The 25,362-nt window shown below is 44.5% G+C and overlaps 1 protein-coding gene across 3 annotated transcripts in view; it reads right to left on the bottom strand.

Moving 5' to 3' along the window:
• KCNK15 (potassium two pore domain channel subfamily K member 15) overlaps nt 1-25,362 on the bottom strand; it is a 153,098-nt gene that overhangs the window by 38,163 nt on the left and 89,573 nt on the right. The window contains exon 1 of one of the 3 annotated variants that reach the window (XM_069243547.1): nt 20,615-22,029. The exons of the other annotated variants lie outside the window; for them this stretch is intronic. Coding sequence (XP_069099648.1) covers nt 20,615-20,897 — 283 coding nt within the window. The 5' untranslated portion in view covers nt 20,898-22,029. Of the gene's footprint in view, nt 1-20,614; nt 22,030-25,362 lie in introns of those variants that run through there. 3 annotated transcript variants of the gene reach the window in all.

The following is a 25,362-nucleotide window of genomic DNA, read 5'->3' on the forward strand; positions in this document are numbered from 1 at the left end:
TGTAACCCCTCCAAAGTCCAACACTATCCTTACTGTTATGTGTACTGGAGTGGGGATGGTACATTTCACCCCTCTAAAGGTCTAACACATCTCCTTCTGTTTCTTAGATTTGCGGGGAAATAGTAAATGTCACTTCTCTGAAGTAGGGTTAGTAAATCTAACCCCTCTGAAGTCCAGTATTTTCCCTATTATTGGGGAAACTGGAGGAGGAATAGTCATTCTAACACAACTGAAGTCCAACACTTTCAATACTGCTATAGTGGGAATTGTATATTTATTATTCTTAGACTCCAATGGTTTTCATAATATTGGTTAGATAGATTTCATAGAATTAGTTGTTTTATTTTTTATATATTTTTAATTATTTGTTTTTCATTTTAAATTTATTTTAATGTTTATAGTATTTTTTGTAAATGTGTTTTTTTTATTTTTCAGTTATTAGTACTTTATTGATTACCTACAGTAATTAATATATTTTAATCAATTGTTTATATTTTTATGCTTTTATTTTATATGTATGTTTTAGATAGATAAATCAAAATATTCATATTACATACATTTTATATTTATTACTACAGATATATACATTATATATATATATATTTTAATATTAATACATTTAAAATGATAAAAAGTAATATGATGTTATATATATTCATAGTAATAAATGTAAACTATAAAAAATATTAATATTATGTTAAATACAAATTTGTATTAATTATATTAACAGGTAGCAGTTGTCACTGGGTAGTTATAGTTAGCATTGTGTTTCAATACGAAATGCCTTAATGTGTTGCAAATACCTTTGGCACCGTTAGCCAAATCCTCACAAAACTTTCAAAAAAACTTGCTACTTTTGACTAGTTTGTGTATGGAAAGTTTCTTAGTGAGTCATCAACTGAGGCCAAGAAAAAGTGTCGTTCTAAAACGCGCTTTCCATAGGAATGATAGAAAAAGCTACAGCACAAACCGCTGAAGGGATTTACACCAACTTTAACAGAAATCTAGATCTTGGTCCACAGGGAGTGCCCTTCTTGTTTTGGTGTAAATCGAGTCAGTAGTTTTGGAGAAATTAAGGTTTAAAAAAATATCCACATCACTCCACTTAGGCCCATAGTTTTACTTTTTTAGCGTCGCATTTGCGTAATTTATGACGCAAAAGCAGCGCAAACTTACAAAATACAATTGTATTTTGTAAGCTTACGCCGATTTTCCATAAAAAAACACAAATGGAGCGCTAAAAAAGTATAAATATGGGCCTTAGCGTCTGCAAAGTCGATAGATCTCCTTCTGAAATCTGATTGATTGCCACCACATGAGCCAGGAAGTGGTGGCAGCCATTTTAGAACTTGGGACTCACATGGTCTTAGGCTGTGCAGTGACCCCACTTTGGCCCCCAGCACAGCCTTTCCACCTGCCTTTACATCTTGAAAAGGCTGGCAGAAAGGGAACTTGTGCCCAGCACGGCGTTGCTGAACTCAGCATCGCCGTGGCTGAGCATGAGTAACACTGCAGTCAGCCCATTGGGAACCATGTTCCAGGGTTGTAACATGGTGCAGAGACCGCCTGGAGTGCGGCCTTCTGACCGCTATCGCAGTATTGGCGGTTCTCGGGCCGCCAATGTGGTAATGAAGCCCTAAGTCTGCTACCAGCCGGCAGAATATTTAAAAATGGTCCCGCCATCTGGAATCAGACTTGTGTTCTGTTTCCCTACCTGCAAGGAAACAAAATACATATTACTCCTGCATTGAGGGGCCATACAAAAAACAACTGGTCCCTTTGGGTGGTAGGAATACCAGCTCCCTTACTATGTGAGGAGCTGTCTGGGGCTGCTGGGGCCCTGGGGCTTCCCTTACTGTCCCCAACATGGTGAATGGTGGGTGCCCTGGGTGGGCACCCAGGCACTGGCCTACAATAGGTGCAGGCCCAGGGGGATGGGGTCCAAGGGGCCTATGATTGCTCGAGGAGACTGTGTGCCCCCTTCCCTTTTAAAATGAATTTGGCCCAGGGAATGGGGTACCCAGCACCTTTTAAATTGGGAAATGGGACTGGATGGCCCACTCCCCTTAATATATATGTTTTGGACCTGGATACTATGGTCTTAGGGACCCAAAGGCCAACCCCATACTGAATCACAACAGCCTGTGCGTGGTATAGGGTAGGCAGCCCGCCAATCAGTGTTCATTTATTGTGTTCCTCCATTCTTCCACTTCTAGCCAACATGTGTTTTGTCTTCTAACAGACTTACTCAGAGCAAACATACTACTCTATAGCCACGATCATAATCTAATGTAATCGAGCTACTATATAGATTAGTATCTATTTGTTAGTTCATAACCAGTTGTTGTATCCGTGGATTCTGGAAAAAATCCAGCTGGGGAGTGTGATAGCCATTTCACCTCTCTGATAGCACCTGATAAACTATGGAAGTTGTTATAATGTCCATGTCCAATGTTATAATATTTATGGAGATGTATTCCTGCAGATCAGTTGCCTAGCCATCAACTTTGTTTAGCTTTACTTGTTTTCATTACTCACTATGCATACAATAGATCAATATGTTTGCTTTTCTTATTTGTTGCTCAGTCCAAATCGACATCCACATATAAATAAGATTATACAGAATACTCTTGTCAAGATTGAACATGTGTTTTCATATATAACATATTAGAAACTGTATTGTGCCCTGAAGAAGGTTTGTGTAGCCGATTGCTTCTGAGGATGAAATGTATGTTAATTCTTCCAGGTAGTAAGCTATGGATCCCCAGACTGTTGAAAATGAACGATTGCAGCACAGTGGATTTACCACTGCCACTGTTTATTTTACAGGCCCTACCACTCCTCACTAATTATAATGTATCCATCACACCACAGCATCCTTTTGCCATTTTTGTACAAAATTTCCATTGCAAGCTGTTAGAAACTAGGTTTTTGGTTGGAGTTGGGGGGAGGTGCTAACTCTCCTCAAGAAACAACCAAAATCCTTGTCAGGGTAAATCACAAAATGTCACATAGGGCTTGATTATGAGTCTGGAGGTCCTAGGACTGCCAGACTCGCGGTGGTGGTCGGACCGCTGTGGCTGTTGAAGTCTGACTGCCACTTTACAAGGCTGGTGGGCAAACCCACCAACCTACTGCCGTCCCCGCCAGGATCCTAGATCCCGATGGGCTGACGGTGGTACAGGTTGTAATCCGCAAGGGTGGTCCTGAACTCAGCGCCGCAAAGGTGGTCCAGCGCTCAGTGCTGATTACAACGTTGTTCTCTGTCAGCTTTTTCTTGGCAGTTCCACCACCTTGAAAAGTCTGGTGGAGAACAAGTGCAGGGGCATGGGCAAATCAGGGGTACCCCTGCTCAGCACCCTTGAAATGTGCACTGTCTGTTGTCCAGACATTGCGCATTTCAAGGGTGTACGTGCCCTGCCTGCGGCAACATTGCCACCAGCTCTCTTATGATCTGGTGGCAATGCTGCCACACCTTTCCCACTGGGCTGACAGGCAGAAACCTTGGTTTATGATGGTCAGCCCAGTGGGAAAGTTGTAATGGGGCCGTCAGGGAGGTCACCAGCACCGCAGGGACCTCCTAGTGGGGAGTTTGGTGGCCTGTTGTTCCCGTCCGCCAAACCCATAATTATACCCTAAATTAGCAAATGTTTAGCCCTCTAGTAGATTGGCACAAAAGCAGACAGGCCTGTCTTAGAGGCACCGTGTAAGTAGTTATGCAGCACACAAATAGTAATAAAGTGAAAACACACACACAAGAAAAACCCCAAACCAATTCTGAAAAATAGAGAAAATATAAATGATTAAAATTAGACAAAAAAGACAAAAACTAAGCTGGAGATATTCAATATTAAAGGTTTGGGTAAAAATAGCACCAAGAAGCAGAAAGCTCTAACTGTGGGTGTCTGATCACACTAGATTGGGGCAAAGTCACATGTTCAGGCTGGCTACAATGGAGTGCCAGCCAGATAAGGGACCAGGTTAGTCCCGCTGAAAAAGTTACCTTCTCAGAGTCTGTTCAAAACTTCAGGATTTCACAGGAGGTGCTCAACTGATGCCAGCCAAGGGTCCTGAACCTAGTGAGGGAACTTCTTGGGGATTAGGAATTCACTCCAGCAGAGCCCAGTAGGACTCGGTTAGGCCCAGTTGCAGGTTAAGGCAGGCCCAGCTGTAGCTCCAGGCTGGGCCATTTAAAGAAAGTCAGCTGGGCAGTCGCAGGGAGACATGTGGAGCTTGTTGTGTCCCTATGACTCAAGACAGGAAGTCAGCCAACTGACTCTTGGAGTCACTCTGGTTAAGTTGAGATGAAGGGAGCAGATCCAGGCTTATTTCTCAGGGAGCACGAGGTCAGCCCTCTGAAGAGCAAGGCAGGCCTTAAGCAGCAAGGCAGTCCTCTGGGGGACAAGCCACATCTCAAGCAGAAGGACATTCCTGTGGTAGCAACAGGACAGTCCTCTAAAGAACAAAGCAGGCCTCAAGCAGCAGGGCAGTCCTTGAGGAACAGGTAGGCCACAAACAATGGAGAAGTCCTCTGGGGAGCATGGCAGTCCTTTTTTTAATAATGTTCACAAGTCCAGGAGTGTATTCAAGAGAGTCTCAGTAGGTCCACTATTTATACCTGGAGCAGGCCTTTAAAGTGGGGAAAACTCCTAAACCACCCCCACATCTGGTTCTGAAATCTCCTTCATTCCACCGCCCAGGCCCATAGAGCTCTAGGCTGACAAAAGCCTGTTGTAAAATTCTTTGCAAGTGTGCTGGATGCAGTCCGTTTAAATGTAAGTGGGCAGAGAATAGCTCCGTCCCTCCCATCCTGCAGGATGATCCATTCTGCCAACACCTAGTCCCCATTTGTCTCACTCTCTGGGAGGAATACATAAAGGTCAACTGACAACTACACCCAGTCATATGATCTATGACACATACTGCAGGCACCATATGGTTAGGATAAGAAAATGCCAACTTTCTAAAATGGCGTTTTCAGAATTGTGACTTAAGATCTGATTTTACCATTAAAGCAGATTTAAAATTATAATTTAAATGTGACATTTCAACCTGCTCCCAATCAAACGTTATCACTTATTAAATGTAATAAGGTAACCCAATGTAATCCAGTGGGAGAAATAATCCTACTTTTTAAATACAATACACCCAACTCCACAGTGGGACACATGTTTTAAAAGGAAGGTTTGGGCCTGGCAAAAATGTCATTTTAACAAAAGACAAGGGGGACAGGGAGATTGAACAAGGTCCATTGTACAGCCTCCCTAAATACTAAAGAAATCAAAAGAGTACACTGTTCCTAAAATGAAAAAGAAAGGGAAGGGCACAAGGTTTAAACCTTTGCCTTTGCCTTTCCCTTTCTTTTTCCTTTCAGGAACAGTGTACTCTTTTGATTTATTTGAAAATGTTATTTTGCTAAGTCTAAATGGCACTTTATAACTACACTATAGGCTACAGAGGCAGCCCTGAGACAGAATTTCGAAGGCTACTTCAGTGGGCGGCACAATGAGTGCACTAAGCCTACTATTAGCATTTAACTTACAGGCACTGGGTACCCATTGTACCATATACTAGGGGCTTGCAAGTGAATTAAAAGTGTCTACCAGGTGTAAGACAATTTTACCATGTCTAGGGGATTAGGCACAGGCAATTTCACACTGGATAACAGTGGAAAAGTGCTTAGAGTCATAAAGCCAAACACTGGGTTCAGAAAACAAGAGGGGTAAAGGCGAAAAGTCTGGGGACGAGGAATAATCTACTCCATGAGGGGAGGTTGATATAAGTACCACTGACTTAACCGTTTCTGCCTTCAAGGGATGGTGATGCTGTGATCCCATTTACTGGCTACACATGAGTGAATGTGTTACCTTGGAGCACTCAAGGGGTTTATATAGATGGCTGAAAGCTTCTATATTCTGTGATTTGAGCAATGTGTGAAAGGGAGGAAACCCCTATTAGTCCATAGGCTTCCATCTGACAGGAAGAACCAGACCCTTGGGCAACACTAGCACTGAATAGCTGGACATTAGGCCTACTTGAACCAGTAGCCTGCATATTTCCATCAGGCTATCCATGTCATGGAACATGTCTTCATAATGTGAGGATACAGAGCAAATGAAGAAAAGTTTGCAGAATTGATCATCTCTTCTGTTGGGGAGTAAGTGTGCAAAGCATGGCAAGTCACCACTATAGCCTACCAGGTTTGTGGGCAATCACAGTTTGCTGTCACAGGGGATACTAAAATTATTCAGAGTATGGCACACAGCCTTCTTGTGTATGTGATTCACTGAAAGAAAGATGAAGAGGTTTTTGGATCCGCAATCCAGAAGGACCCCACTTTGTTTTAGGTCCAACAAATAACATGTCCTCGAACAATGTAAAGAACCAGACCAAACACTGGGTCTGATTTATTAATATTTCAAATAAGAAATGGTAAATAAGGAATAATAATGATTCTCAATTTGCAATTTCTTATTTGGAATGTGCTAAAATATATAAGGTGGAAGTGGTCTTAATATGCGCACAGACTTCTGCTGAATGCATTTGTATTTTGCAAACCATCCTATGTATTTATAGGTTGATTCACAGAATACTGAACCTTAGTGGGTCTCAATTCGACCTACGTCATAAATATAAATGAGTGACCCACCATAACTAGCTAGAATCACAGACCTGGCCTTGCCCGGGTCGACAGACCACCATGCCTGTGATTACTTTTAAACAAAGCAATACATATTTTTTAAAGACAGCCTGAAACAACATGGGATGCATCTATAAATTAAAAATAATATATATGAACATTTTAAATGTGTTGGCGATTGCCCCAAAAATGTTTTTGTATCAATTCACAAACTCGAAGAGCTCCTTTGGGGACACTTTCCTACTTGTGAATGGTTGCAATCTCCATTGCCTTGGTAGTAAAATGATAATGTTTTGTGACCAGATTTTGGTTGCAAAACATTAATACATAATTTATGGTAGCAGAATTTAGAAGGGATGCTGCTTACATGCCCCTTCCAAATTCTGGTTCAGCATTTACTTACAAACCCAAATTGCAGTTCGATAATGTGTTACCATATTGCAGTTTAGATTTTGTACATTTAAAATGGCATTTTGGAGTCACAAAGTCTCCAATTTGACCTTTGCGGCCGAAAGAAGGCTCTGTACATCATGCCAACTGTGCTCTCTCCTGTGCATCAGTGAAGGAATGCAATCTGATGAGAGTAGTAAAGTGCCCTTTGGGTCCTATTATGAGTTTGCCTGTAAAATGAGGTTGCAAATTCTTATCTAACATTACCATTACTGGATTATTTTCCATCTATTTATTTTCTATTAGAAGACTGAACCCGCGAATTAGGGTTCACAGTCAGGATCCAGTAATAGTAGTAATACCTGGTTTTACCAGAAAGGTGCATTCCCTGGCGCGGTATTACTGAATGTGATTATAGCACATAGTAATACCACATCCGGTAGCACTTGTAATTGGTAGAGTAGTATTACCGCGGAAAACCACGTGGTAATACCACTCCTTACTACTAGTGGTTAAGACCTAAATAAAAAAAATAGGAAAAATTAAGTCGACAATTAAAAACACAATGCAGACCATCACGTTTCAGTTGAATAATTGCAGTCCAACGAATGATTCCAGTAAGTATAGCTTTGCCGTTTAAGGCCCTAACAAATGATAGTTTTGAACTTCCCCACACCAATTCCTTACCAACCAACTTCTGGTTGTCCCTTTTTGTGCTATCGAGAAAGACTATCTTTTCGAGCCAAGACAGTGACACTGATGAGGCCACACTCCAAGCCAAAACCTGCAGCACCTAAAGACCTTGTTAAATAAATGCTACGTCCACAGACAGAAAAGAAAGTGGAAGAAACGTAGAACTAGTGCTGACCTCATCAGCTGAAGTCCATCAACATAAAATGCAGATAGCTAATCATTTCAGCTAAACAAAGTACTATACCAACACCATAAAACAAGCCACCAACAGAAGCAGAACTCTCTTCAAGACAATCAAGCACTGAATTAACTCCCTTCCTTACTTTCCTATTCTACATTCAACAGGCAAGTAAAATTCCATCAACCTGTTCTTCAGTGAAAAAATACAGAAGATCAGGTAACACATCAACAACATCAAGCCCGCTTTTCCTCTAACATCCACCCATTCTTGTAGAATTGAATTGTTATGCTTCTGAGCCCTCCCACGTGCAGGTTTTGCCAACATACTTCCATACCTTCGAAGCCACTTCCTATGAAGATGTTGAATTACCCTCATCTGTCATCAAAACTATCTTAAGGGAAACTCTCTCACCCCACTCACTATTGCAATGCTTTCCTCACTTAAGCCATCACTGAAGAAGCTTTCAAGACAGCCAGATCATCCGACTTGTAAAAAAAAGCCTACACTAAACCCTGATGAACCAATGAACCTCACCAAATACGATCCCATCTCTCATCTACTCTTCATTGGAAGATCATTGAACTAGCATTAGCAATGCCAATTGGTCTCACCTATACAAGAGCTATTGGCTTTGGTAATGTGCTTTGCCATGTTGTACACCAGTGTGGTTGCTGCTCAGCATGGCTAAAAGTTAGTAGTGTGGAGTGGGGGATTAGAGTGTCAGAGAGTGGATTTGTTGGAATATCATAGAGTGGAGTAGGAGGAGGGGAGTGTCGTAGAGTTCAGTAGAGGGGAGTAGAGTTCAGTGGTTGAGTGGCAGAGAGTGTTGTAGAGTGGAGTGGAGTGGGGTGGAATAAGGTGGAGTGGTTTGGAGCGGATTGAGGTAGTGGGGTGGACTGGATTCGAGTAGAGTGGGGTGGATTGGATTTGGTGGAATGAGTGGAGTTGTGTGGATTGGTGTGGGGTGAATTGGAGTGGGGTGTAGTGACATAGGGTGAGGTGAATGGGATGGGGTGGATTAGATTGGATTGGGGTGAGTGGTTTTGATTGGACTGGAGTCATAGGGCTGGGGTCAACTGGAGTGTGGTGAGTTTAATGGAGTGGGATGGATTGGACTGGAGTGGGTGGGGTGGACTGGGGTGGAGTGGATTGTATTGGGGCAGGCTGGGTGGATTTGAGTGGGGTGGACTGAACTGGGATGTCATAGGATGGATTGGATTGGGATACAATAGGTGGATTGGAGTGAGTGGGTTGAATTGTGACAGAGTGGGTTGATTGGAGTAGAGTGTGGTAGATTGGAATGAATGGGGTGGATTGGAGTAGGGTGGGTGGATTGGTGTTGAGTGGATTGGATTGGAGTTGGGTGGATTGAAATGTGGTGGGGTGTTTTGGATTGGGGTGTGGTGGGCTTCAGTGGGATGGACTGGATTGGATTATGGTGGGGTGGACTGGATTGCAGTGGGGGATGGAATGGATTAGAGTTGGGTAGACTGAAGTGGGATGGGGTGGATTGGATTTGGGTGTGGTAGATTGTAGTGAGGTGGATTGTAGTAGAGTGGATTTTAGTGGAGTGGATTGTTGTGGCGTGGATTGGAGTGGATTATGCTGCATGGATTGCGGTGTGGTGGACTGAAGTACGACGGGGTGTACTGGGGAAGAGTGGTGTGGAAGGGAGTGGAGTAGGTGGATTGGAGTAGAGTGGATTGGAGGGGGGTGGAGCGGAGTGGATTGATGGGGTGGGAGGATTGGGGTGGGGTTAATTGTGGTGGGGTAGACTGGAGTGGCGTGGATAGGAATGGGGTGGGATGGATTGGATTGGGATGGGGTGGATTGGAGTGTGGTGGATTGGACTGGGGTTGATTACTTTGAGATGAGGAGAGGGTGGATTGGATTGGTGTGGGGTGAGATGAATTGGACTGTAGTGGATTGGACTGGAGTGAGAAGGATCAGATTGGGTTGTATCGGATTGGGGTGGGGTGGAGTGGAGTCAGTTGGAGTGAGGTAGCTTGGATTGAGTCGAGTGGACTGGATTGAGTGGGGTGTGTTAGGGTAGGGTGGATGGAGTGGATTGAATTGAGCTTAGTGGATCTGATTGGGGTGGTTTGGGTAGGTGTGGGGTGGATTGGATTGGACTGGAGTGTGGTGGACTGGAGGGGTGGATCGGATTGTGATATGTCAGACTGGTGTGGGGTGGAGTGGAATTGATTGGAGTGAGGTGGATTGGATTGAGTGGTGTGGTTTGGATTGAGTGGGGTAGATTTGGAGTTGATTGGAGTAGGCGTGGTTGGTTGGATTGGGGTGGTTTGGATAGGGATGGAGTGGATTTGATTAGATTGGAGTGCAGTTGATTGGATTGTATTCGGGGGGTTAGATTGGAGTGGGGTAGTTTTCTTGGAGTGAGGTGGATTTTTTTGAGTAGGTGGATAAGGATGGATTTGATTAGGATGTAATTGGACTGGGGTGGATTGGAGAGCACTGAATTGGTGTGGGGTGGCTTGGATTGGTGTGGGTGTACTGAATTGAAGTGGTTTTGAGTGGTGTGGATTGTACTGGAGTAGGGTGAATTCATGTGGGCCGGATTGGACTAGAGTGGGGTGGATTAAAGTGGATTGTATTGGAGTGGGGTGGATTGGAGTGAGGTTGATTGGGTAGGGGTGGATTTGATTGAAGTGGGGTGGATTGGATTAGATCGGAATTGGGTGGGTTGGATTGGAGTGGGTCGGATTGGATTGGAGTGGGGTGGGTTGAATTGGAGTAGGGTGGATTGAACTGGAGTGAATTAGGGTGGGTTGAGATGTACTGGATTGGTGTTGGGTAGATTGGACAAGGCTGGGTTTGAGTAAATTTGATTGGTGTTTGGTGGGGAGGTGGATTTTAGTGAGGTGGAGTGTGGTGGATTGGAGTGAGGGGGGGTGGATTGGGATGAGGTGTATTGGACTGGAGTGGGGCAGATCGTTTTGTATTTGAGTGGGTTGTTTGAGATTGGAGTGAAGCACGTTGGAGAGGGGCAGGTTGTTTTGGAATCAGTGGGGCAAATTGGAGTGGGGCAAATTGAAATGGATTGAAGTGGGGCAGATTGTTTTGGGTTGAAATGGGGCAGATTGGAATGGGCAGATTGTTTTGGATTGGAGTGGGGCAGATTGTTTTGGATTGGAATGGGGAACATTGTTTTGGATTGGAGTGTGCACACTGTTTTGGTTTGGAGTAGGACAGATTGGAGTGGGGTAGATTGTTTTGGAATGGAATGGGGCAGACTGGAGTGGGGCGGATTGGAGTGGGACATATTGTTTAGCATTAAATTGAAGGAGGCTGGAGTGGGGAAGATTGTTTTGGACTGGAGTGGGGCAGACTGGAGTGGGGCAGATTGTATTAAGGTGGATTGGAGTGGGGTGGTTTAGTGTGGCATGGATTGGGTTGGTGTAAGGTGGATTGGATGGGAGTGGGGTGAATTGGGATCAAGTGGGGTGGCTTGGATTAGGGTGAGGTGGATCTGATTGGAGTGGGGCATATTGTTTTGGATTGGAGTGCAGCAGACTGGAATGGGATGGATTTAGTGGGACAGATTGTTTTGGATTGGAGTGGGGCAGACTAGAGTGGGATGTATTGGAGTGGGGCAGACTGATTTGGATTGGAGTGGGACAGATTGGAGTGGGGCGGATTTGAGTGGGACAGATTGTTTTGGATTGATGTGGGGCAGATGAGAATCGAGCAGACTGGAGAGAGGCAGATTGTTTTGGATTGAAGTGGGGTAGATTGGAGTGAGGTGGGCTGGAGTGGGGCAGAATGTTTTGGATTGGAGTGCAGCAGATTGCAGTGGGGCAGATTGTTTTGGATTAGGGCAGATTGGAGTGGGGCGATTATTTTGAATTGGGGTAGGGCAGATTGGAGTGGGGTAGATAAGAGTGGGGAATATTGTTTTGGAATGGAGTGGGCCTACTGTTTTGGATTGGAGTGTGGCAGATTGTTTTGGATTGAATTGGGGGAGATTGTTTTACAGTGGTGCAGATTGTTTTTGATTAGAGTGGGCCTATTTGAAATGGGGCAGATTAGATTGGGGTGAACTGGGAGGATTGGAGTGAGGTCGGATGGAGTGGATTGGCTTTGGGTGAGTGGTTTGGATTGGAGTGGGGTGGGGTGGATTGGTGTGGAGTGGATTGGGGTGTTCTGCATGATTATGTGTTAAAGCATAATTTCAGAAATTACACATAATAAAGAAACAATGTTGGTTTGCAATATTTCGAGCAAGTTATTTGTGATCCTTTGAAAAGAGCGCCCATGACCAAAAACAAAAGATATCATGAGTGGAAAGGGAGAAAAAATCACATGGCAAAAAAAAAAAGTTAGCTTTAAAAAAGAAAACTCTGCAATTTAGTTTGTCCTGCTGGGCATGTTTTGACAGTCACAAGCCTTCTGTTTGCAGGGCACTCGAAGTTAAAAAGAACAAAATAGTACTTCAACCAGGTGGGGAGCAGCGGACAGGCACTAATTAAGCTCAATCAATCAGTGCTTGGTCCCTGCTCCACACCGAGGAACGGAAATTATGCCAGGCCTGCCTTGACGAATTACAAGGCAGTAAAGAAAAGTGCCACGCAAACCAGCAAATGGTCAGAGACAGACAGGCCCCACACCCTTTACAGTACACAAAAGAGCCTTGCAAGCGAGAAGCGTATGTTAACCCATGTACTCGCAGGTTCGACCCTAAAAATCACTCTACACTGATCTCCAAGCTCACATCAATGCAAACCATTTCCTGCATGGCTACCAATCTGACTTAATATAGTGCTGCACATAGAGAGAATTATTTAACATGCCATAGACAAACCCCTCCTGATCAGAGATGAAGATGACCTATGCCTCCTGATATTGCTGGACCTCTCAGCTGCCTTCCACAGTCAACCCACTCACCCTCATCTACATACTGGAGTCTTGAATGCTATTCACTGACAAATCCCTTCACTGGTTCTCTGTCCCTCTTTTCAACCAACATTATTTTGTTCACATGGCCTCCTTCAGATATCATAAGATCCATGTCACCTGCAGAGTCTGCCAGAGTTCCATACAGTCCTGTCATATTCAACATCTAAATGGAGCTTTTTGAGGAGCTACTCTCAGAAGAAAAGCATCAAAATTCACAAATTTCCCAATGATACACAGCTTTAATTGAAAGTCTCTTATACTGCCTACATCCAAGGCATCACTTGAATCTCACCTCCATCAAAATAGAAAACACTGTTATTGCTGGACACAAGAAGTACCATATGTCAGGGCAGTCATTACACGACTCAGGGACGTGGTCCCTTTGTTCTGAAAATGAATTAAGAAAAGTATAAGGGGACATGGTGATCAGGGTGGTTCAATTTGCTGTAATTTGCAATAAAAACTTACAATGAATGGACTGGAGGAACACAACATGGATGACACTTGGAAAAATATATGATGGGAAATGACAAAATATAAAATTCTTTGATATATTAAAAAAAATATCTTATAGATAAACTGTGAAGTATGGGAGACTCAGGGCCCCTAATCATACCGGGGAGGGGTGGGCAACCATTTTGTGTTATGTCACTGGCCCAACTATGAAGCTATGTCTGAATAAATTATTGTCAAAATCAGTCTTTGGCCCAAATTTAAGAGGCTGTTACACAAGAAGAGTACTGGGAGTATATCAACCACAGACAATCTCCCGTACCCATGAAACTATAACACAATGAGTGTGGGGGATATTTCGGACAGGTCGCTCTAGCCTGTTCTAGAAGTAAGTAGTCGCTGGTTAGGCGGTCTACTTCAGAGACATGGAAAGTGGTAGTGGCATCTGAGTGTTTGAGGGGCGAGTGGGGGAGTTCCCTTTACGGACTAGGTACTAGATGATGAAACATGTTGGTCATAAATTTCCTGTAAGACACCTTGAACCATTGCATTCAAGGCTGTCACATACTGCTTTTAATCTTACCAACAAACACCTTCATTAAAGTATCATATCTTATAAGTGATTTGTGAGGTAATTTTAAGTATCTATTTTCCCTTCAACTGGATCCCCGTTTTATCCAGAAAGATAAAATCTGAGCACTCCCTCAGAGTTCATTTAACAACGAGGTTGAGTCCGCCCAGGTAGTATCATCTTACCTGGATGGGGCTAGGTAATCAAATGATGAAGCATGACACTATATTGTGTGTGAGACCACCTAGTCCCTAAAGGGAACTCCCCCACTTGCCCCTCAAACACTCAAATGCCACTACCACTTTCATGTCTTTGAAGCAGACTGCCTAACTGGCGACCTACTTACTTCTAGAACAGGCCAGAGCCACCTGTCTGAAATATCCCTGACACTCGTTGTGTTATAGTTTCCATATTTAAGAGTGCCTAACGCCTCCTTGTGCCAGATTAGCATCACAAGATAATGTGGCCCAACTAGGCCAAAATCGCCATGCCAGATTTACAAAGTGGTGCAATGCATGCATTGTGTCACTTTCCAACTCATTGCGCCATGTTATGCCTGCGCCAGGCATAATGTGTGCAAAGGGGAGCGTTCCCCCCTTAGGGGGTAAAAAAGTGGCACTGATCTTTTAACGCCTGCACAGAACAGGCGTTGAAAGGAAGAACACTTTTATTTATAATGGGCCTTAATGTGCTTTGCAGGATTAGCATCAACATCTTTTACGCTAATCCTGCAAAGCACCAAACTAGCACCAACATTTTTGTGCTAGTTCCCTAACTACCACCATGGTGCGCCATATCTTATATATGGCGCACACATGGTGGCGTTAGGAGAGCGCCAAGGGGACGCAAGTAAAGTGGCGTTGCATTGGATGCATCACCACTTTTCTTAAATCTGATTCTTAGATTTTTGAAGAGGAGGCAAACAAGACTAGACCATGGAAAAATAGAATTGATGACAAATTCATATGAGTCAGAGCATCTATCTGCCCCTGTGGCCTGCATACCAGAAATCCTGGTTAAGATATCTTTCCTTGAGGATAACTCTACATAGTTGGTGATGTTTTATTGTGTGTGAAATTCCTTCCGTATATCCTCATTGTTTTAAATAGCGTGTTTCCTGTAGCTTATATGCCTCCTGCGTGTCCAAGTTGCCAAACAATGACCAAGACAATCTTAGTGGATCCTTGTTGCCCACCACTACCATGGTAGCCGAGTCAAGGTTCCACAGTAGATATGCTAGAAGTCCTTCTTCCGCCACCACCAGGCGAGGGGCTTACTCGCAATAGCATAATGAAAGTTGGCAGAAGAAAATATAACATGACATAAAACAGGCTATGTTATTAATTAAAGTATATTGGCAAAAAACGTCATTTAAACAATCCCTGTGCTCTTGCTTAAAAGAATATTTTTATATATTTAATCCGTTTAAGTCAAGAATGCTGAATTGAGATGTAAGGAAGAGTAATGGCAAATTTACATTTTTATTCAACCATGTCCCCCGCTCCTACAATAAGCTGACACAAGTGTAGGAGGTTTGCATCGCTATTTTAATTGTACTGTGCGCCTTTGAGTGTAGAACATTGTAAGGAAGATAAAATGCTGTATGGATCTTTCCAGCAATGAAGCAGGCAGAATCTCTCCCACAATTAGGAGCGTTTGAGACAACTCGACCAAGACCTGTTAAATTAATACAGGCTAGCGACCCATCTTGTAATAAGGAATTTTGGTTCGCCCCTACCTTAGGGCCTTGATTCTCTGCAGAAGACCAGGCAGTTTCAAGCCAAATCCCAAAGGGTACTCCCGGGAAATGAGAAAAACGTAAATTGCATAAATTACAATATTTACAAATTTGACAACCTCTCAGTTATTCATCAATCCGAAAACAGAGTCATTATTTGCAAACAATTTGACCCACTAAAGGGTTTGTGAGTTGGCTTGGAATGAAAGTTAAGTGACTAAATTACTGGTACTGGGAGTTTTCTTTTAATAATTTTTTATGTGAGTTTTGTATCCTTGGCGTCAAAAGGTCACAATAAAAAGTGAAACAATGAAATATATCTAGATCCCCTAATTCATTAATGTAAGGAAATATTTTGTATTCTTATAGGTGGCTCTGTAGGTTTTGTGCTAGGCTGATGGTACACACACTTGAGTAGGTTTCGACCAGGAGTTTTTTTTTTTTAATTCTCAGAGAGTGGAAGAGAATTAGACCCATACATTTATACTTTTTGATGCAAAAGTGTGCAAATGCAGTTTTGCATCAAAAAGTATAGCGCGGCTTGCGTCATTCTAAAGCTCCAGACGGAGGCAAAATTTATGGAATCCTGCATGCCGGCGCAAAGGGTGGACTAACGTCTGGGAAAATGACATTAGCTGGATGGGGGTGGAGGTATGGGGGAAGGGGGTTCTACCCCCCAAAAATATGCTAGGCTAGTTAGAGGCAAAAAAATGCCTTTAACCATTCTAGTGTCATTTCCTGATGCAAAACTATCCATACCTCATGACCCACCACGCCAATAGCTAGCACAGGGGTCCCCTGGGCATGGCCATTGCACCCAATACCATGTAGGGAGACCCATTTCAGGGCCTCCAACAGCACTTTAAAAATGTATTTAAAATACTTACCTCTACTTATCCTACTTACCTGGGAAGGGGTACCTCCATGCTCTGGTGTGCCTGTGGTGTAGGTGGGGGTGTTCCTGGGGCTTGGGGTGGAGACCTGTGTGCCCCTTCCATGTTATTTGACCATGGATATGGGTCCACAGGTCCCCTCACGCCTGCCCTCACCAAAGTGTTCAATAATGGCGCTAAGCAGGCTTAGCAACATTATTAAGGACCACCTCCCTCCCATGCACCATTTTTGCACGGGAGGATAAATAAGGGGCTAGGGGCTTCGAGTCACTTTTTGGACAGGAAGGCCTACCTTCCATCTCATTGCCGCAAGGTGGTTTCACGCATCCTAAAAATGACTTTAACTCCAATATTTTGACGCTAGACGGGTCTAGCATCAAAATATAGAAATGGAGTTAAGGTTGCACTGAATTAGCGTAAACAAATTATGTTAATTCAGCGCAGAGTATAAATATGGGCCTTAGTTCACTTCCGGGGAAATTCTGTATCGCAGAATGAACCACAGCCCTTCCATAGGCAGGACTGAAGTTAGTCCCCGTGCACTTTGAACTGGATATTTATTTATTTGTATGAGGACGTCTGCATGCAGGCAAGGGAATAATTTTGCTAATATTTAGGCTCAATAATACTGTAGCAAGTACATGGGTAAAAAGGTCACGAAGCAAGGGGAGTCCTGCAGGGTGCATACATGAGGGATCCCAAGGTGGGCTCTGTAGTCCTCTTTCAAAGGCAGGCCAGGGGTCGTGCTGAGCACATATTGATTGTGCAGCGGGTGTAAGCTCTGAACTTCGATTTAGGCTCAGCCTGCACCTGAGCTGGCTTTAGGGTAGTGCGACCAGTGCGGCTGCACTGGCGCTAGCAGGAAGGGGGCACTGACCTCAGGAGGGTGCAGTTTTGAGCAATAATTTAGCATTTTAAAGCTGCAGTGATCCTTGTGCTCCAGCTCTCAGGTAGCAATAAAAATGTCAAGATAACGCTTGTGATTAATGTTTCGGAGTTTTGTCTAGTGGCAGTATTGATTCCCTAATGTAGCTCAAATGGTTAATATGCCTGCAGCAAAGAGCAGATCTGTATTTTATGTGGATAGCTGACTGGAAAAGTAAAACTAGCCTTTACCAGCACTTTAAAACAAATTTAATGTATGTGAGAGAAGGGCTATGGAGAAACGGAGATATTTTTCCAGGTGGTAGTGAGGAAATTCAATGAGTAGGGCGTGGGTGCCAACAAAGATTACTGCACTGGGCCCCACCAGCATTTAAGCCGACCGTGCCCTACACCACTGCTATTGTACATGTTTGATACTTCCTACCACAAGGGTGGTCCAGTCTGTCACTGTAACCATCCTTGTGTCAGGTTTAAGGGTTCTTCTCATGGAACACACGGCTGTATGCACTGAAACACATAAGCGTCTTTTATTACCAGTGCATGCCCTAATTTTCTGAGTCAGCGCATTTTCATTTTAGCTAATTTTCTAATTTAGCACTGCTCTTTTTTATAGGCTTTGCTGTTTGCTAAGCCTCTTGTCAACAAAATACACATGGAGAGGGCTCCATTGGGTGCATCATTCTCCCTTCTACAAAGGGTTCCATTGCAGTATATGCAGGATTGTTTTACATATAAAACTATGATGAGTCGAGCACTTTCCCCATTAAGCCCTTTTTCACACATGCATTCTAAACAGAAAGCAATTTCTTTTCACTGCAGTACATGAAATGAAGGCTTTTTTAATTCATTTGGAAGGACTCACTTGCTAAGTAAACCCTATAATGGCTAACATACTGACATTTCAGTTTGGGATGGCTTAACCCTAAAATGGCTACTACGAAGTCTCATGAGATCAACAACTTAAACTGTGATCTCCCAAGACTTCAGGGTCTCCATTTTGGAGTCAGGCTCACCGATCCCAATCAGATAACCCACCTGTAGCCATACTCCAACTTATGCTTTAACCACGTGGTGGTTTCCTTGGGTTGCCATCTTCTGTCCTTCTGGTACCAGGAAATGCACTTTACGTTTTGATCACTTGGTGGCTCCTCAGCCACCGATCTCAGGATGAGCTGTGTCTAATGGCAATATAGAGCCATGCTTTTTTTTTTTACTTCTACATTAACTTTCCTAAGGTGTTTGTAGCTAGCCAGCGGTAAGCCAACGGATAAGTGGCTAGACATTTGCAGTAGCAAGCACATACACAAACTTTGAAAGCAGGATAAATTCAAGTGTTATGGTTTTGTTTTTTCATCACTGCTTTAAATATTTGTGTAATACTAGTTTTGACATTATGGATTTACTATGTGATAATATAATACAAAACAAGCTTGAGTAATGCCAGTCGGTCTGGCTTCAAATTGTATTTCTGCATGAGTGATCTTACAATCATTAACAGACTGAAACCAGATCGATTTGCTTTACAGTGTGTGTTTTAATGGGATGCACAGCTGTATCTTCACAGGGTACATCCTCTTTGGCTGCTGTCTGGGAAAACTCGGGCCTTGCACCTCATGTATAAGCTGATGGACAGTCTTTTGCAAAACAATTAGATGAAGATACTGCCATGTCTAAAGGGCATCATGACCAAGTAAGATGGAAATATAAATATATAACTGGATTGAAAAGTATGGGCCGGCTGTAATACAGGCAGTCTGTTCTTTGTGCAGGTCCCACATGAATATCACTTTTTAGGTTGAGCGTGCAAGCGCTTTGACCTGTTGTAAGTATTGTGGGCTTTTAACCACACCCACCTCACACCAATCACTTTCACTTGTTCGTGGGCTTAGCTTTAAAAAATCCTTTGCTATCATTGGTAAATTCTTTACGTTTGTCCCCCTTGGGAGGTTTTGTTACTGCCTTGCAGACTGACCCAGTTACATGGATAATTGCACGATCACCGATATGTTAGACTGTGAGCAAACTTCTTTTTCCTTTTGTGTATCTCCTTCGCGCTCATGCTCATGGCATCCAAGACGCTTTGAATAAGCTTGCTTTTGTCAACTGTTTTACTTTTCATTTTCAATTTATGAGGCAAGAAAAGTCCAGTTAGGAATTTATAAACTAGTATCTCTTACTGGAACAAATGCGAGACCAATTGCATTGCAAATGCTTGTTACGTGTTACAGGCAATAACCATAAAACCTTTCCCTCAATATAAATCTTTTGCATTAGAGGAAACCAGAAAAATCACTGGAGGCTATGGGCAAAATGTGCATTATTACGTTTTCTTGTAAATCCCCTTTTCAGAGTGTTTGGTGTGACTTCTATATGCTGAGTCCTCTTAATTGCATCTGCCAACAGGAAATCCCATAATGTTACATGAGCCCTTCGTTAGCTGCTTTACATCAATATGTTCCTGTTGCTCTACTCTGTTGAATTTTTTTGAGTGAGCATGTGTTAGTCTCGAAAACTATTCAATCTTCACGAGACTGACAAGTAATTTCCATGAAACAGAGCTCATTACCACACATTCTTCGGACATACATGCTAAGTGCACCGATGCTTACTGAAATCGAAATAGATAGTGAGTTTTAGAAAACGTCAATGTTATTTTCTTACTCTTTAATGACTTACAATAGAGAGAATGTTGGCGTGCAACTATAACTATATTCATTGACTGATGCCATCAGTTAGCCAGCTTCTAAGTGCTCACAGATTTGGCACCTAATAGAAGAAAGTCTTGGGGAGACTCAGTGAGTACCGTCCAGGATCGTACATTATAGTGAACTGTAGCATGTCTCCACGACCAACAGTCAGCAATTTAACCCCTCAATAGTACCAACCTGTAAACTGGTAAATTGCTAACCACTGGCATGGCTGTTCAGAATCTAATGCCCCATCGCTGAGGGTTGTGTTTATGTTACATTATTTAAATAGCCATCAGCTGCACAATTAACAGATACATCATACCATTACCATTCCCAAAGTGATCAAATGTATGGGACAGAGGACACATGACATATGCGCTGTGCAAAGGGAGGTATATGGAGTATTGTAAAAATAATAGTATTATATATACCTTGACCGACATGCCTAAGGGTATGTTCACCAGAGGCTGTCAGTAGCAACACGCCCCAGTTCCTAACACCCACCCACGCTGCAACCCCTCTTAGCTCCTCAAAGTCCTCCCTCTTGGAAATAGACACCTCACCTATGGTAGTGATGACAGTGATTGCGAAGTAGAAGGAGCCCGCAAACCTCCACTGCTTCCCAGAGCGGTGCGGCTCAGACTGCAGGACCACCCGCTGGATCTCCCCGTAGTCCTCTTCGGAGAAGTGGTATTTCCTCTTTAGAGCACCCTGCTTCTGCTCCAGGACCTTCTTGCGAGAGATCTCGGACTCGGACTCAAGGGCGTCAAAGACAGCAGCACCCACCAGCAGGTAGGAGAACATGCAGAGGATGAGGGACAGGGTCCGGATGTTCTGTTTCTTCATCCTTGACAGTGTGGGTCATCAGACCTGTGGGTGCAGCTTCAGGTGCAGGGGCTGGAGCTCATATCCTTTCAGCCAGAGAGGGACTCTCTCTCACCCTTGCTGGGAAAGGTATCTAACCCCGGTAGGTGTTAGCTCTCTACCTCTGGTAGAGGTAATGCTTCACAAGCTAGCAAGGGGAGAGGTCCTAACCCTGGCAGAAGCAGGACCTCTTAGCTTAAAAAGGGCATGGCAGAGGCAGGGCATTCGTCCATCTTTCCAGTTCAAGGTAAATAAAGGTGGCTAATGTACCAACAAGGATGCTGCTGTTTCATGTCTGCAGTAAGTAGCGAAAAGGAGCTTGAGGGAAATGGCATACACACAGGAACAACACATGAAAAAAACAACCACGGTGCCTTATATAATACTAGATGCTGGATCTTCTGAGTTCGTAGGGGGTTAAAAAAACTTAAACCATAGTCATCAACAGGGATTTAACAGTCATGCAGGATGACACGTGTAAAAACAGTGCAGAATAGGAGACACGATGCTGAGTAAGAAGACTAAGAGTGACTCAAACCTAGAGTGGCGCAGCCAGGGTGGGAAAAGTATTCAAATCGTACGCGCATGCTAGCCTCGGGCTGAATGAATTTAAATACATCCCCTTGGCATGAAGGGGGAGGTGCAGACGCGTGACTCCATTGGAAGACCTGTAGCGTTTGTGGTCGGTGCAAACGAAGTGAAATCCCATTGCCAGCTGACCACGCGGTCCCCTGTGCAGTTATGGGGTCAGTAAACAGGGAGGGCTGAAGTGAACATCCATCGGGGCAAAACTGAGCGTCCCCTGTCGTTGCTGGGCCATATATCTCTTGTCAAGGAGTGCAGCCCTGGACGGTTCTGTGGGGTTGACTGAGCAGCTTCCCACACTAACGGCTCCAGGCTGGCACTAGGTCCCTGTTGGTCCTGCACCGAAAATCCCAGGAGATGCTGAACCAGGCTGCCATGGAGAGGATGGTGATTTCCGTTTCACTTCCCAACCTGCTGCATTTCCGGAGAGAAAGCTTTCAGTTTTGCTTTCACCTTGTGGCAGACAGGGGAGCAGGGATGTCGCAGGAGAATCAGAGCTTGCTTTCGCCAGTACTGCCAGAGATGATATGAAGTAATAGTCGAGACCGAGGGGAGGAGCGTCTCAGTTGCCAAGGTAACCAATTGGAGGCTTTTTAGAGTGGAGTGGGGTGCCCAAGTGGCAAAAGCAGCGAACGGAGTCCGGATGCTCTTGGTGAAGTCCAGATTCCGAAGGGAAGGCTTAGTAAGCGAGATTCTTAGCGGTGTCAGGGAGGCTTCAAACGTAGGAGCTGACAATACAACCAGTGAGGGACAGTATCAAAGGGAAGAGAAAAACATCTGAAAATGGTGTGCAGGAGAAGCATAACAACGGTGCACTCTAATCATACCCTGATCCTTTGAGCTGGGCTGTAGCTAGAGATCTCCAATGACTACACACAGTCATCTCATGGTTCCTCTGCTTTCTTAACTGCCCATCCTCCACTCCTCCCACTGTACAGCGGTCGCGCTCGCACACACAGGCACACACAGGCACACACATACACTCACATCCCCTTCCACGCGATCGAGGGGTCTGTAGTACAGGGCCCTTATACAGCAGAGCTATCCCTCAGATCAAGCAGTTTTTAAAGACAGCAGAACTGTATTCTGCATGTACATATCTCAGAAGAAGACGCCTTAAACCCCAGATCTGCCCACCCAAGGTACGTGGATCACAAAGGCCCACGTTTTGGTGCAAGTCATTCCTATATTTCTGAAGATATAAAGGCTCCTGCAGCAGGCCTTAGAGCTATGCCTCAGGTAACGCAGCTTTTACATGCAGAAGAGCTATGCATCGGGTTACTCAAGCCGATGAGACAGTTAGCAAAGAGCTAGTACCCCCCAAGTTACACAGATCTCTGTCAGCAGAGTTCCCAACCCAGTTACACTGATATCTGTCAGCAGAAAGCTACCGCCCAAGTTACACGGTCTCAAAAGCACAGAACCCATCAAGCAATTATCCCCAAGGTTGCACTGGTCTTACAAGCTCCTGTCTCATACAAAATAGTATCCTGCAGGTTTTACGCAACTAACTGGCTTGGCTCTCAATCAGAAAATCTCTTCTTCAGTATGGGCAGCTTTCAGAAGCTAATTTTTAGGTCAGGTTGTGCATATCTTTTAGGCTTATTTGTCTAGGGGCAGACATTTCCCAGGGTACACAGCTGTCCCATCAAGGGGTTGCTTGGAGTCCCCTCACTATTTTTTGTGTGTGGGCACTGTTCCCCTTAGCTGAGTACGACTGCGGCTGATCGGTGCTTGTGCTGTTGCTTTGTGCTCGTCTTCTCCCATTTTCGAAACGTGTAAGGCATGTTAGAGCATATTTTTTTCAAATAAATACTATTTAGTGACGAATTGTAGGAGGCTGGCCTGGCTTGTAGTGGGTACCAAGGGGTACTTACACTCTGCACCAGGTCCAGTTATCCCTTATTAGTGTAGAAGAGGTGTTTCTAGCAGCTTAGGCTGATAGAAGGTAGCTATAGCAGAGCAGCTTAGGCTGAACTAGGAGACATGCAAAGCTCCTACTATACCACTGGTGTCATATGCACAATATCATAAGAAAACACAATACACAGATATACTAAAAATAAAGGTACTTTATTTTTATGACAATATGCCAAAAGTATCTCAGTGAGTACCCTCAGTATGAGGATGCCAAATATATACAAGATATATGTACACAATACCAAAAATATGCAGTAATATCAAAAGGAAGTAATGCAAGCAGTGTAAAGTTACAGTAGATTGCAATAGGAGCACATAGGTATAGGGGCAACACAAACCATATACTCCAAAAGTGGAATGCGAACCACGAACGGACCCCAAACCTATGTGAGCTTGTAGAGGGTCGCTGGGACTGTAAGAAAACAGTGAGGGTTAGAAAAATAGCCCACCGCAAGACCCTGAAAAGTAGATGTAACGTGCACCTATAACCCCCAGAGAGCACAGAAGTCGTGATAGGGGTTTCTGCAAGGAAGTCCAACACCAGCAAAGCAACAACAGTGGATTTTCGGACCTGAGTACCTGTGAAACAAGGAGACCAAGTCCAAGAGTCACGACAATGTCGAGAGTGGGCAGATGCCCAGGAAATGGCAGCTGAGGGTGCAAAGAAGCTGCCACCGGATAGTAGAAGCTGTGGATTCTGCAAGAACGAAGAGGGCTAGAAACTTCCCCTTTGGAGAACGGATGTCCCACGTCGTGAAGAAGCTTGCAGAGGTGTTCCCACACAGAAAGACCGCAAACAAGCCTTGCTAGCTGCAAGGGTCGTGGTTAGGGTTTTTGGATGCTGCTGTGGCCCAGGAGGGACCAGGATGTCGCCACTTGGATGACGAGACAGAGGGGGCATCCAGCAAGTCAGGGAGCCCTGACAGAAGCAGGCAGCACCTGCAGAAGTACCGGAACAGGCACTCAGAAGAGGAGTGAACTGGAGTCCACCCGAAGACACAAAAGGGAGTCCCACGACGCCGGAGGACAATTCAGAAGGTTGTGCACTGCAGGTTAGAGTGTCGGGGACCCAGGCTTGGCTGTGCACGAAGGAAATCCTGGAAGAGTGCACAGGAGCCGGAGCAGCTGCAAATCACGCGGTACCCAGCAATGCAGTCTAGCGTGGGGAGGCAAGGACTTACCTCCACCAAACTTGGACTGAAGAGTCACTGGACTGTGGGAGTCACTTATACAGAGTTGCTGAGTTCCAGGGACCACGCTCGTTGTGCTGAGAGGGGACCCAGAGGACAGGTGATGCAGTCTTTTGTTGCCTGCGGGTGAAGGGGGAAGATTCCGTCGACCCACGGGAGATTTCTTCAGAGCTCCTGGTGCAAGAAGGAGGCAGGCTACCCCCAGAACATGCACCACCAGGAAACAGTCGAGAAGGCGGCAGGAGAAGCGATACAAGGTTGCAGTAGTCGTCTTTGCTACTTTGTTGCGGTTTTGCAGCCATCGTGAGCAGTCAGCGGTCTATCCTTTGGCAGAATGTGAAGAGAGAGATGCAGAGGAACTCTGATGAGCTCTTGCATTCGGTATCTGAAGAATTCTCCAAAGCAGAGACCCTAAATAGCCAGAAAAGGAGGTTTGGCTACCTAGGAAGGAGGATAGGCTAGTAACACAGGTAAGAGCCTATCAGAAGGAGTCTCTGACGTCACCTGATGGCACTGGCCACTCAGAGCAGTCCAGTGTGCCAGCAACACCTCTGTTTCCAAGATGGCAGAGGTCTGGAGCACACTGGAGGAGCTCTGGGCACCTCCCCTGGGAGGTGCAGGTCAGGGGAGTGGTCACTCCCCTTTCCTTTGTCCAGTTTCGCGCCAGAGCAGGGCTGGGGTATCCATGAACCGGTGTAGACTGGCTTATGCAGAGATGGGCACCATCTGTGCCCATCAAAGCATTTCCAGAG

The sequence above is a fragment of the Pleurodeles waltl genome, chromosome 7 (assembly GCF_031143425.1).
Source record: "Pleurodeles waltl isolate 20211129_DDA chromosome 7, aPleWal1.hap1.20221129, whole genome shotgun sequence".
Taxonomy (NCBI): Eukaryota; Metazoa; Chordata; class Amphibia; order Caudata; family Salamandridae; genus Pleurodeles; species Pleurodeles waltl.